This window comes from Venturia canescens, chromosome 1 (genome assembly GCF_019457755.1).
Source record: "Venturia canescens isolate UGA chromosome 1, ASM1945775v1, whole genome shotgun sequence".
In the NCBI taxonomy this organism is placed as follows: domain Eukaryota; kingdom Metazoa; phylum Arthropoda; class Insecta; order Hymenoptera; family Ichneumonidae; genus Venturia; species Venturia canescens.
This window is the reverse complement of record NC_057421.1, coordinates 6742774-6755865: the sequence shown is the minus strand read 5'-3', so window position 1 is coordinate 6755865 and position 13092 is coordinate 6742774. Positions and strand designations below refer to the sequence as shown.

At 38.3% G+C, this 13092-nt stretch overlaps 1 protein-coding gene across 2 annotated transcripts; it reads right to left on the bottom strand.

Moving 5' to 3' along the window:
* Positions 1-396: 396 nt before the first annotated feature.
* LOC122413365 (Histone methyltransferase 4-20) lies at positions 397-11401 on the bottom strand. Of its 2 annotated transcripts, XM_043423672.1 has the most exons (9): positions 11028-11401; positions 10121-10233; positions 9410-9676; positions 8794-8959; positions 8504-8674; positions 8283-8411; positions 7827-8016; positions 5110-7510; positions 397-4794 (listed from the first exon to the last, which is right to left on the bottom strand). In XM_043423672.1, exons 3-9 carry the CDS (start codon positions 9655-9657, stop codon positions 4395-4397), a joined length of 3705 nt encoding a protein of 1234 aa, XP_043279607.1. In that variant the 5' UTR covers positions 9658-9676; positions 10121-10233; positions 11028-11401; the 3' UTR covers positions 397-4394. The 2 variants fall into 2 exon arrangements, with proteins under 2 accessions (XP_043279607.1, XP_043279599.1); XM_043423664.1 differs by lacking the exon at positions 10121-10233.
* Positions 11402-13092: the final 1691 nt, after the last annotated feature.

Here is a 13092-nt window from a genome sequence, read left to right as displayed (position 1 = left end):
CCATGTAAACACGCTCAACGAACTAACCAAAAATTATTTCTTTTCTGATCTACAACATCAGAACCCACACTGCCTAATAAATAATATAATCGTTATAATACTGGAGGAATATTGATTAATGTCCCGCATATAATTATTCTATCGAATAATGATTAGAAACTTTTCGAAACCATGGTAAATTGAGAATCTGGTATTTTATAGTTCCGCCAGATTTTCAAAGGAATCCATTACACGGTTGTTATTTTCCATTATGGATTTTTTTAAGGAGGTTTACGATCATCCGAAACGTAGCAAATTGTGTACGAAAACAAAATGTATGCTTGGAAAGGCTAGGAATCATTGGTCGTATCTCAGGTTACGTAAAATGAGACTGGAGAGGATAATGATAAAGATGTATAAAGTTATTTGAGTTCGTTTATTATGATATCCTAATTCATAAAAAATAATAATGACAATGTACTCTCCTTAGTCTCTCACTCTATCTGTTCGTCCGATCCTTTCTCGATCGCCGGATTTCATTAATATATGCGTGTCCTCGCGTAATAAGTTGAATGCTGGGATCGATATACATAAAAACCGAATAATCATAACGCGATATATTTATACGATAAAAACCTTCGCGAAGATCGTCGAACGTATCGCACATACAAATTACATTGATAGTAAGCATTCGGGTGGTCGTCGTAAGCTTCTGCGAGCCTGAAATAAAATTCACGTACGTCTCGTGAGAGATTTTCCTCTCTACCTTTCTTCCTCCATCCTCCATATTTCGCTTTCTGTTACGTAGAAGCTGAACCGCTACAAAAAAAAAAAAAAAAAAAAAAAAAAAACACGAGAAAACAACGACAAAGACGTGAATGAATAAATGAGTGCATTGAACGAGCACGTCCAGAGGTCGTGGATGAAACGCTACGATACAAATACATTGGATCTGCGAAATTCAGCCCGTTCGAAGTTTATTTTCTCGTCTCTTTCGTTATTAAATAATCGACGATTTAAAATTCTTGTTTCACTTGTGTTTTTTCTGTATTTCTTTAAACTGGTGTTGTAATAAGCGCGAAGAATGAACAATTAACAAGTAAATTTCATCTAATGGCAGTGACAGAAAAATCTACCGATCGAAAACAGACAAAAAACGAACGAAGGAATAAAAATAAGCGCGCGATATACTCTAACGACAGAGTTATGCGATCACAAGTTTCTTTAGCTTTTTCCTAACACTTTTCTCGCCCTTCTTTAAGGATAAATTGCACATGTATTCGTGCCATTCGTTTCACACCATTAAAAATACAGTATTCGGTGATTTACAACAAATCTGAAAAGCCAAGTACCATTTTTTCTCGTCACAACTCAATAATTCGAGGAAATTTGATATTAGAAAAGTTCTTCAACGAATAAAGGGCGAAAGGTTACTTTTATTTCCTCCGATATTCAACTGTGCCGAGAGTAAAACGGGACAGGATATTCAACTTACAGATCGCCTCAAGACGTTATGAACAATCATTTACATAATAAGAATGTCAACGAGTTATAAACAAATTGATAAAAAGAAGAAAAGAGGTTTGACGAATAATCAGATGATTTTTTCTCGTATAAAATGAAAACAAACGAACATTTGGCCGTTTGCTAAACCATTATTCCATTTTTCCGGAGCATTTATATTTTTTCTTCAACCCTTTATTGACTCCGGGAACGGAGACAGTTGACGAAGACTAGTGCAACGTTTGCAGTTTTCGAGTGAGCGTTTCGAAACATTTTGAAAGATGAAAAAAGAAATGAGAGAGAGAGAGAGAGAGATCATTGTTTGGAGGTTGATGTAAATTCGATAAATCGTTCGACCGACATTTTGTAAGAAAAAAAATAATCCGATCATTCGTCGAATGGTGTATTCGGTTGGAACGACAAGAGTCGATGGTTCGCTGTCGATGCCATTTATCGAAAACAATATCGACGAAAATCAACATTGGCAAACGTTCAAGAATGGCTAAATAACATAAAGTTAATTCTCAATTTTAAAGTTACGTAGTTCCGATGCAATCGAAATTCCTGGCCGAGAGACATGCGCCAATATCCTTAATTCACGTTTTACGTTTTAGATCTCGCTCGAGAGGGTGCGACGCGAGTTTTGTCGTGGCCGCGACAAGCCTTACGTCAATATTTCCCTCCCCCCTCGTAGTAGCCTCCGTAATCGTAATTTTCGAAAGAAAAAACAAAAAATCATAAATTCTAAGGGGTTTTTTCGTTGAAATCAGTGACCTCGCGGGCGGTGGGGAACGTTCCTCGTCTCCGTTCCTCGCTCCAAGATCTTACAAGTATCGGGGGTCTCTCGAGCATGAAAAGTTCTAAGCAACTACTTTGGCAATCGCACGGAGTGATGTACGTTACGCCTCGAGATTCCTATTCATCCTTTTTCTCTTTTTTTTTTCCTCAATTTTCATTATTCCATAATCGTCTCTCTTTGACGCTGTGTATGAACGAAACGGTTCTCGAAAAAACACCCTGGCAAAGTGAATAACTACGTTCCTTTTTTTTCTTCAATATTCTGCTTATATAATATCGAAAAAAAGATATTAGATGGTACAATATAGTTTATATCACAAACGGTATCCTTTCTGTTTATTATGAATTTTTTTCTTTTCAATTTTTATGTTTTTTTTTTTGTATTTTTCTGTTGTTTCTCGTCAGGAGACTCGGCCATCGACTCAACCTCCTAGGAAAAACGTTTACGTTTTTATTAGGTAATGGCATTGTCCTAGGATCCTTTTTACATCGCACTTCGCATCGATCGCTTTTTATTTTCTCTCCTTCCTCTCGTTAAATCTTCGTTTTACCGCAATATTTATCAACTTTTATGGTTATCATTTATTCTATTGCACGGGCGAGGGAAGATTGCCGCGAAGAATCCGAGTGTATTCGGTCGAAGCTCGAATTTTCATTCCCGTTATTACTTGCGAGTACATACGAATGTTTATACCTCGGACACACATATTTGCCGCAGTAGCCAAACTTCCGCGAGGCAGAAATATTCCGGAAAAATTTACGGACGACTGTCGTTCAGATTGTATTTTTTGTTTATTTATTTTTTCATTATATAATCGAATTTTCAAATTGAATTACTTATTTTTGTTTTGTGAAAAAAATTTCATTATCTGACGATTAAAAGTTTATAGAATGCAGATCCGAATTGCAGTATTTGACATTTAATTCACGAAATAATTAGCCGATTATACGATTAAAATTGTCGAAGTTAACGACTTTGGAGATTTCGTAGTTTTTTTTACAAATTTTATAACTCTAACGAAGTTCATTCCCCATTAGATATATTCGGAGTCTCTAATTCTCGACGACCAAAATATCGTGATATTTAAGCCTTTTCTACCGATTAATCAATCACTTTTCTCTCGCGATCCTCGCAAAGACAAAATACTTGAAATCTTCAGCAAATATGATTTTAAAATGAACTTTCATCTTTCCTCGCTCCATGTTGGATTTGACTCGTCTACCGCTCCGACCTGTCGAGGAAACAAGTCAAAAAATCGTATCATCCATATTAGCACGAGGTTCGATGATTTGACTAAAATTTTAAACCGTGTCAACGTCCTAATAATTCATGACATTGCGAATATCGTGTTAAAAATTGATTGAGATAATGGAAAATGTAATTTCAGATCGTTAGACAGCCTGTAACATCACGAGATCTCAAGGACTGTCGAAACTCGCCGAATAACGAATTCTGTTATCAGAGTTATGTATATTATGAATGGATATACATAATCCGTGCTCAAAATCTTCCCTTTTCCATCCCAATGTCGCGATGGACTTGGTAGACGCCCGCGATAATTCCGTTCATACGTCACACTCGTTATTTACAATCATTCACCAGAGCGTATATTACTTTTCTTCTCCTCATGTCGTGATATCGCAATCGCGCACAAAGTCATTGTTGTCGTCTCTCCCACGTTACAATTAATACGCGCTAGCTAAGGTATTTGTCTAAATTCCATTGTTTCTGTTTCGCATTTGCTCTCCTCAATTCGATATCATGTGAATCGAGTTTTATTTGTTTTGACGATTCTTTCCTTATTCGAATAGAGTTCGTAACCGTAACGATTCCTTTGTCAGCGGCCCACCGGGTTGATTCCGATGCGCTTGTCATCGAGGCGGCAAAATATTGTTTCGAATGCGGGAAAGCTCGAGCTTTCGTCCTGCTCGTTTCTTTATTTTCCGCCACGCAGAAGTTCTCGAGGTTTTTTCCTCGATATTTTCCAACGTATCAACGCTTACGTCACTACCTATGTGTTTATATATACCATACAAATGTATATACGCTCGCTTTGAAACTGTCGATAGTTGGATCAATCGTAATTGCAACAAAACTTTCGAAATTATATTCGTTAAGAGTGGGGCAAATCGATAGTGTGTGTCTCGTTGCCGAATATCAGTCGTAACCTCTTCATCGGCAACGGCGGAGGATCAAGATTCAATTCTCGCCTCTTGTGTCGCCTCTCACGATCTCGAGTTTTGTGCTTTTTACGACGTCTTGTCTCTTGCTCCACTCCCTCCACTCTCAACACCTCGTATTCCGGCTCGTAACTGTCCTCGCTTAAACTCGTGCCCGATTCAACGACGTCGTCCAAAACCGGTGAACGCTTCATCCGCAGAGTTAATTTTAATCGTCCACCTGGTCGTTCTGGCGTTGCAGGACACACCTGACACGACGGCTCTGTCGTCTGCCACTGATAAGTCGGAATTGCCGACGGTTTCCTCGGACTGCTCGTTTCTTTTACGTTGCATCTGGAAACGGCGATAAAATCATTTTTAATCCCTTTATTCGTCACATCCTGGTTATTTTTATGGAATTTCAGCGCGTTTGAAACATTTCAAAATTTATTGAATGCTGGGGAATACAGCTTCTGGGAATCTGATTCACAGTGTCCGAGTAACAAAATATTCCAAGAGTTTCGAGAACTTTCTTTTCATTGGGGTCAAGATAAACGTCGCAAAATTAACCTGATACTTGAGAAAACTTGAAAAAATTGTTTAATTTTTTCGATGTGTGAACAACTCGTGGAATAATCGTTGAGAAGGAACAAAAAATGGTCAACAAACCTATCATGATTTTCCTGAGACTGAGTCAAGTTTTCGGGCGTTTTTCTGTGATCATCAGGATCGTTGATTCTATTTTGAGTGTTGGATGGCCAAGGTACTTCAGGCTCAAGTACGGGAGGTTCAATTTTTGGAAATTCATTGCAACGTTCCAGTAACCGAGATTCCGGAGTATCGGTGTCTCCATTATCGTACTTGTTACGACGTATGGATGATGGTAAGCCAACGTCTTCGAGATTGCTTTCCTTCTCGTTGAATTCATAAATGTCGCCTTGGATACCAGAATCATCGTCAGCAGCCCCAACGACAAGGGGCTCGTTGGTTGTATCGGACAAGTTTTTTTGTTTTCCTCTTCGCTGGCTGCGCGTCAGTCTTCCATGGGCTTTGGATACTTTGCTGTGGCTTCGAGAGCTCGATTCGGTCCTGGTTTCAATCTCACCGTTTTCCAAGATTGCAACGACTTTTTCGCGTCTCGATTTTCGTCCACCTTCACCACCGTGTTTCTTGCTCCGTCTGCGTGATCTCGATGACGAATTAGAGATTTTTTCTATCGTTCCGTCCGACGATCTTTTCAGTGTGAGTGATCTACTGTCTTCGGATTTGTGATGGCTCGCAGGATCGAAGCATTCGTCCTGAGGCTGGATGATTGTTGTACTCTGATTAATCTCGACGATTTCATCATTTTCTCTGTATTCCAGAGCATTCGTTGCATAATTTATTTGTTCTTTGACGTTCTCATGTGAATTGTATTCCTGAGAATTCGGCACGAGTTCCATTGTAACATTTTCACCGGCGATCTCTTCAGTCTCAAGAATTTCAGTGTTAACTTGTGGGCCAAACGACTTGAAGCTTTCGCTTTCTTCGCACTGTGTCCCTTCGCGATTACTCGGCAAACAATTTTTCTCGATATTAGCATTATTCGGGTTCCCGGAACCGTCGTTTTCTAAAGGTTCGATTCCGAACATGTCATCGTTCAACGGTTCACTAGAAATGTCACCTTTTGTATTCTCCAGTTTCCTTCTAATACCTTTTCCCATGGATTCAATGGGGACGTGAAGTTTTCCTGGATTCAAGCGAAAAAAAGCTTCGCTCGATTTGTCGGTATGCGAGGTAGCTATCCGTGCCTCGACCTCCCGAAAGCTTGACTTTCTTGGCGTCTCTCCGTGAGCCGGTGATTTTCTATGCTCCATATCTCGAGAATCGACAACTGTTTGCAACAGTTTTCGATTCTCTTTTTCACCCGAAGCCACGGACAGTGTCGCAAAATCGACCGAAGCATCGCTCAATTTCGGCGTGTTTTGACTCCAGTCGTCTTTCTCGTTGATGAGACATAAAGTCGAAGCGTGAACGTCCTTGGTACGGTTTGTTTCTCGAGGTTCCAACGGTTCTGTGTGTTTGCTTGAAATTTCGTGAGTTTTCGATCTAACCGTGCCCGGGGGTCGGGAGTTCGTTGCATTGTGTGTTTTTCTTTCGTGACTCGAGACGCCCCTACGCAAGGTTTCCTTGTCCGAACTGGTGTTGTCGTTAACTTCCATTTTCAATGGATCGTCCGCACCAACAGCATCATCCGCATCCACCGAACCGTCTCGTCTCTCTTTAACGAAGACCTGGCATATTCTTTCTTTGTTTGTTATAACGAGGCCAGTCTCGTTGACGCTCGAGGAACGGGGATCCGTGAATTGAGTAACTCCCCTCGTATTTTCCTTGGAATCCTCTTGCAAACGTGGCTTTTCGGAAAAGGAAAACGAGCTATCCTCGTCCATAGCTACTCTATCCGAATCGTCTTTCCGATGATTTGATTCTGATGATTCTCTGTCTGTATCCATGGAATTTCCGATCGGTGTACTATTGTCGTCTTCACTGGCACGGGTTTTTTTCGTTTCCGTTCTTTTTTGAAGCCTCGAGGCTCTCAAACTCTGGCCATTTTTTCCATTACCGTATTTGATGCTGTTGTTGTTATTGTTATTGTTAACGCTCCTATCGTTTTTAACGTTATGCTGTTTATTGCGGAGATTTCTCGTGGACGTTGAACCAACGATTGAGGACGGATGAGATCGCGAGTTTGTTTGGCCCGAAGCGTTCGTACCGTCTTCAGGGCCAGATGGTTGTTGCTGTTGTTGTTGTTGTTGCTGTTGTTGTTGTTGTTGTTGCTGCTGTTGCTGGGCTATGTCCGAAAAACGACATCCTTGCGCTATTAGAAGCTCCGCATCGTATTTCGTAAGCCCCTTTCGACGAAGCTCTTTCATGCTTAGAGATTGCGGAGCTACTGCCGCGTTACCAACGAGCAGCGCATTTCTCTCGTTCAACGCACCATCGGCTTGTTGCTTATTGCTTCCGTGGCTTGGCGGCTGTTGACGATGCTTAGTTCGATTTATACGATTGTCCGTTTCCCTTAGACGATAACCTAAAAGTAATAAAAAAATTTTCATGAATCATAATCAAAAAATGAGTTCAATTATGAAAACAGACTTTCAAGAAGCTTAATTTTGGTACTCAGAAACTGAATCTGCAAACAAAACAGTCAATTTTCAGTAAATTTCATTAATTTTCTGTTCGACATTTTAATACGTTCATTTTAATACATTTAGGGACGAAAAAATAAAATTTCAAACAAATACTTCGCATAAAATAATGCCGTGAATAATTTGATGAGGAAAAAAGAAAATTGAAATATTAAAAATCGCAGATGGATCGGAACTTAAAAAACATTGAATCTTCACCTGTGGAGAGTTCGTCGCCGGGTTTTTGGCTGGCAAACGCTCCAGTTCCTCTTCTCTCACACGTCTCGCATTCGCAGAAACAGTTACCATCGCCAAAGAAATCCTCACCATAGAAACAGGTGATTTCCTCACCCACTTCAATGTCGCGAAGAACCTTGACGCAAGCGGTATCACGCCCCGTTGCTACGAACTGCGAAGATAAAGGTGAAACGTGAAAAAGAGGTCGATGAAATAACGCGATAAAACTTTTCCCCGAAATAGAAAAATCCAAGATCGTTAATCTTGGATAAACAGACTCAGGGATTAAGTCACAAAGTAGATGATACTAATAATTGCTTCAGGCGTTGGAAAATTGTAGTGCGATAGATATTCAGATACGAAATTTTTTGTTTAATTTCAGAAATGAATAATACGAAAAAGCGATATTGTAGTTGGACATGAAAAATGAGAGTCCACCTTGCAGTTAGCCCGGCAATCGTGATTGATGAAAGCAGCAGGACCGAGCCAGAGCTGAGCGCAGTTCTTTCTGCAACTGAACATAACCGAAAAATCGTTTTTTCCAGGATGCAGAAGCGCCGCTTCCTCCTGCAATAATCAAGAATAAAATGAAAATTCTTGTCCATCGTCCCAATTAAAACGAAATATTTCCGGTAATAAAGAATTCGTGATGCTCGTACCTTTTCGCTGAGTTCCGCTATACAACCCACTAAACAAGGAATCTTATCGTGCTTTAGCCATTTTCGTGTTGCGCATATTTTCGCACCTTTTTGACCTTCCAGAGAATACCTGTAACACGGTTCCAACGCAAAACCCGAGTCCTTGTCGAAAACTCTCAAGTATCGATAAACCTGTTACGAAAAAGACAAAATTCAATCTTATGATTAACCAATGAATCTTCAAGAACGTTGTGGATCGAAGTTGCGAAATTTATCACGTACTATCTTTACTCTCACGTTGCTATACTCACGTGCTTCTCCAGATTGATTTGTTGCTGTTTCAACTTGGTGTGGGGCAAACGTGCACCCCAATCACCACCCATCAGTTTCTTGTACGCTTTCTCATAATTCTGTGTTTGTACAAAATCCGTGATGACCTTACGAAGGTCGTCCTTGTTAGCTTTCAACGGTCGATACCTGCAATTGATAATTTCACGAAATTCCGTTTACACACTTTCTTGCATCAATATTCAATTTTGGACAATTATATATTCTATCGCGAGCGATCTACAATACCGACTGCTGATTTAAAAATACAGGAATCTGTTGAAAATAATGAACAGTTATAACCATAAAAATAAAAAAAGGGACAAAAATCTTTTACCCGGCCGAATGAGTGTCTTAATTTTTTTAAAATTCTTCTCCTACAAAAAAACGAGATCCCAAAATTCGACGTTTGCTCAATCGATAATTTTTTAATTCACCCAATCAAAGAATCAAATTGTAGGAAGACTAATGCGTTAATACTTTAGAGTATTACTGAAATGTTATAATGCGAATATCGCTAGTATATTCCCATCAAAGAATTCTTCAATCAAAAAATAATAAACCATTGACTATTGAATCGTGTTACAAACAAAAGATTACCTGATGTTCATTTTATGAGTTGTGAAACCCAAAAAAGGATCGAGAACAAGAGAAGTTGCCAGATCGTCATTGTCACAGAGCTCCTTGGGGGTCATGCCGCCGCCGCCTCCTCCTCCTCCTCCTCCTCCGCTGCTGGCGCTGCCACCATTCGTGTGCATTCTAGCGCCTACAGCTCCACCTCCGATTCTCCTCTCTTGCTTCCTCGCTACAGCCGCGGACCCCTGGACCGACAGGCAATCCACCACCATTCTGCAATGCTTCAGCTCACTGAAGCAAAGTAAAACAAAATTAATCTCGAGTCGTACAAAACTTTGGGTTTTAAATGAATGGCTTCCAGCCATTGTTTAAACACCAATGATTTTCAAATTTTTAAATTATAAATGATAACGATAATATTGTTATTTATCGACAACTAAGAGTTAATCAACTTTATCAACAATAATTTTTCCCTTGTAACAGTAATCTCGAGATTTTTCAAGGGAATATAATTAACATTCTAGTTGAATAGTATTTGTCGCTTTATAAAAGTCTTCAATTTCCGTAAATGTCATCGGATTAGCTAAATGAGATTTACGATCTTGATACATGAAAAAATCTTGTGTAAGATCGTGCCAGCAGCTGGACCAGAATTTGACACAACGGAAAATTGAAAAGAAGTACCAAAAGCAAATATTGTTGCATTGTTTGCTGTGAGAGTGAATGCACTCTTACCGCTTTGAAATAAAAAATCCAATATTAGGCAAATGTGCTGGTAGAGCAATAACTGGAGCTTCATCGAAGAATCATGGATGACAGAGGACTCTTGAACGTTGCAAAGAACCGATCTTCATGGACGAAAACACGGTGATTAAAGAGAATTTAATGGAAATATTATCGAAAAACACATTATTTTGGTGGAGATGAAAACGTTTGTAACACCGCTCTTGATTCGTGTTTGTTTACGAAAAAAAATGTTTCGGAGGTGTCACAATGGTTTCACGAACGAAAAGGTATCATAACAAATAAAAGTATATACCATTTTATAATAAACACTATTTATAATAATGAAAATCGGCGATTCATTGAAAATATGTGAAACGGTTGTCTGTAGAAGCAAACGTTACTGCGCGAAAACGATCGTTGTGTTTCAACAACCCGATGAATTCACGGACATACGCTTAGCTCTATTGAGTATGGAGTCCAAAAAAAGAAAAGACATTTTTTTGCTTTGAGACGGCCCGAGATTTTTCAACCCGGGCGTTTCCTATGAAAAGCAGCTGCGAACATTAATATTTCTATTCGTCGATCAAAATAGAAGTATTTAACAATGGCATTTGAAAAGGAGCGAGAGAGCGAGACGTTGAAATAATATTATTATGACAATTTGACACGAGAAGGTCTGGGGCGACCATGCCCTCGTCGAACGCTAATGGCCGCTGACGGGTCTCTCGAGAAACACACACACACACGGACTTAAACACCCCTCTGGATCTCCCATCCCCATAATCACATCTTTCTCTCTCTTTTTCGCTCGCTTGCTTTCTCTCTCTCTCTCTCTTTCTCAGTTTTTGCTACTCTCGCTTCTGAATAAACGGACAATCGTTCGAAAATCACTAAACTCGAAGATTTCACGACTCACCGTAAAGTGCCGCTCCTCAAAACGTATTATTCCCATTATTTTTTGTTTCTTTATCGAATACACTTTGACTTTTTGGTGTCTCGAAAGAGGACGCGTTCCGATCTATCATGGCAGAGATCTCGAGACACACACACACATAGATACATATATACACTCACACAAACTATACACGAACTTTTTTTAGATTTTCACAGCGTTCCCAAGATCTATTTTGCAGAGACAAACTTCAACAGAGAAACACTTAGAAATATATTGTTTGTACGTCAGTTGCACGGAGATTTATTTTATATTAATTATGACGCGAATGGTAGTTTTGCGCTCTCGTAGCAAGACGTACACGATGTCTCGCGTACGTCATGCGTATATATGAGATGCACGAATATATCGCTCGTCTAGTTCCTTTTTTTTGACACTACATTATTTCCAATAATGAATGCTTTACAAAAGTGAAACTGAACGTAAAGAATTATTGAGCATCACGCATCAAAGTTTTTTTGACTTCATTATTAGATCTTGTTCAACTTTTGTCGCATTGATCAATTGATGAACACTCGCTCAATTTTTATTGAACGTCCCTTACGTCGTGAAGGATGATGATGGTGAAACGAAACAGAAATCTAGGCATTATTTGTTCTGCAAATGGCTAAACTGCGTTTCCATAGTAACAGCGGATGGCGTTCACGGTTGCTCGGCAACAAGAAAGTAGAGTCAAAATGACTGATATTTCTGTGTAACTTTCGTGTTTTTTGCGTTTCTATCAAGAAATAGTAACGATTTTAAAATTTAAATCATTCAATGAATTTTTTAAGGACGCTGAGTATATTTTAATCTCGCATATAAATTCACGATCGTCGAATGACAACTCTTCGAATGAGTTTTAAAATGGTCTGACGTGTGCGTTACGAATTCATGAGCCAGCAAACATTTGACTGCTGCGCCTATTCAAGTTATAACTGATACAAAAACTTCAAAAACTGCAATCAACATTCCACACTAAATTTAATCATTTGAATCTTCACAATTGATTAATGCCCAATTAAACTTCAACTTTGTAGAAGATAACCTCTTGTTTGCGTTTATCTGTGACCCTGGGCTACATTTGAAAAATATATCCAGATAACCAGCTTTTTCTTCAAATGTTCATTGAATCGTTTTTTTACTCTTTTCAAAATGTTTGTGTGAATACGGTATTCTTATCAGTTTTGATTTTACCAAAATGGCTGCTTCTGTGTTAGAAATTTGTGTTAGAATCGTTGAAAATAAATATATCAACATATTGCAGAAAGTTGTTGATTTTTAGAATAACCAGTATTGTTATTACTTTGCTTCGACAAATAATTATTGATAAAATTTACTTCAAATTTTCCCCTGTTGTAACTGTTGCGCTATATGTTGTCATTGATTTGTTACTTAAAATTTTTTAAATCCAACATTAAATCATTTGAAATCTGTGCGAGATCCAGAATCCAATTTTCAACAATAATGTTCAAAATTTCAAAGATGCAATGTCAAAATTGGAAAAAAAATCATATCTGCTATTTCCATTCACCAACTCTTTTCGACTAATAGAAACAAAAACTAATTAATAGGAAATAAAATACTACAAAATTTATTATGAAAAACCTCTTCGGTGGGGTTGATTACAACAAATTCCAAAACACTTGCTCCAAGTAAGAATATTTGTGAAAATGTTTTAGCATTTGAAAATAGCTATTCAAGAATGATGTGAAAATATGACACCACATATGACTACTCTCCTGTTACAAAACTTTTATTAGTAATCAAAAATCTTTGCATAATCCTAATAAATTTGAGAATAAAAAAACCAATTCGGAGAGATAAAATTCCAAAAGATAACAAAAAGGATTTCGAAAAATCTACATAAAGCATGGTAATAATTGTTTAATTCAAATTATTGATAATCTACAGTTAATTTATATCATATTATTGGAAAAATTATGCAATATTTTAAAAATGCATCACAAGAATATATCATCGAAAAATATTCAATATGAACAAATTTTTACAAAATATTTTACGATCGGCATGGATTAGTTAATTTAGC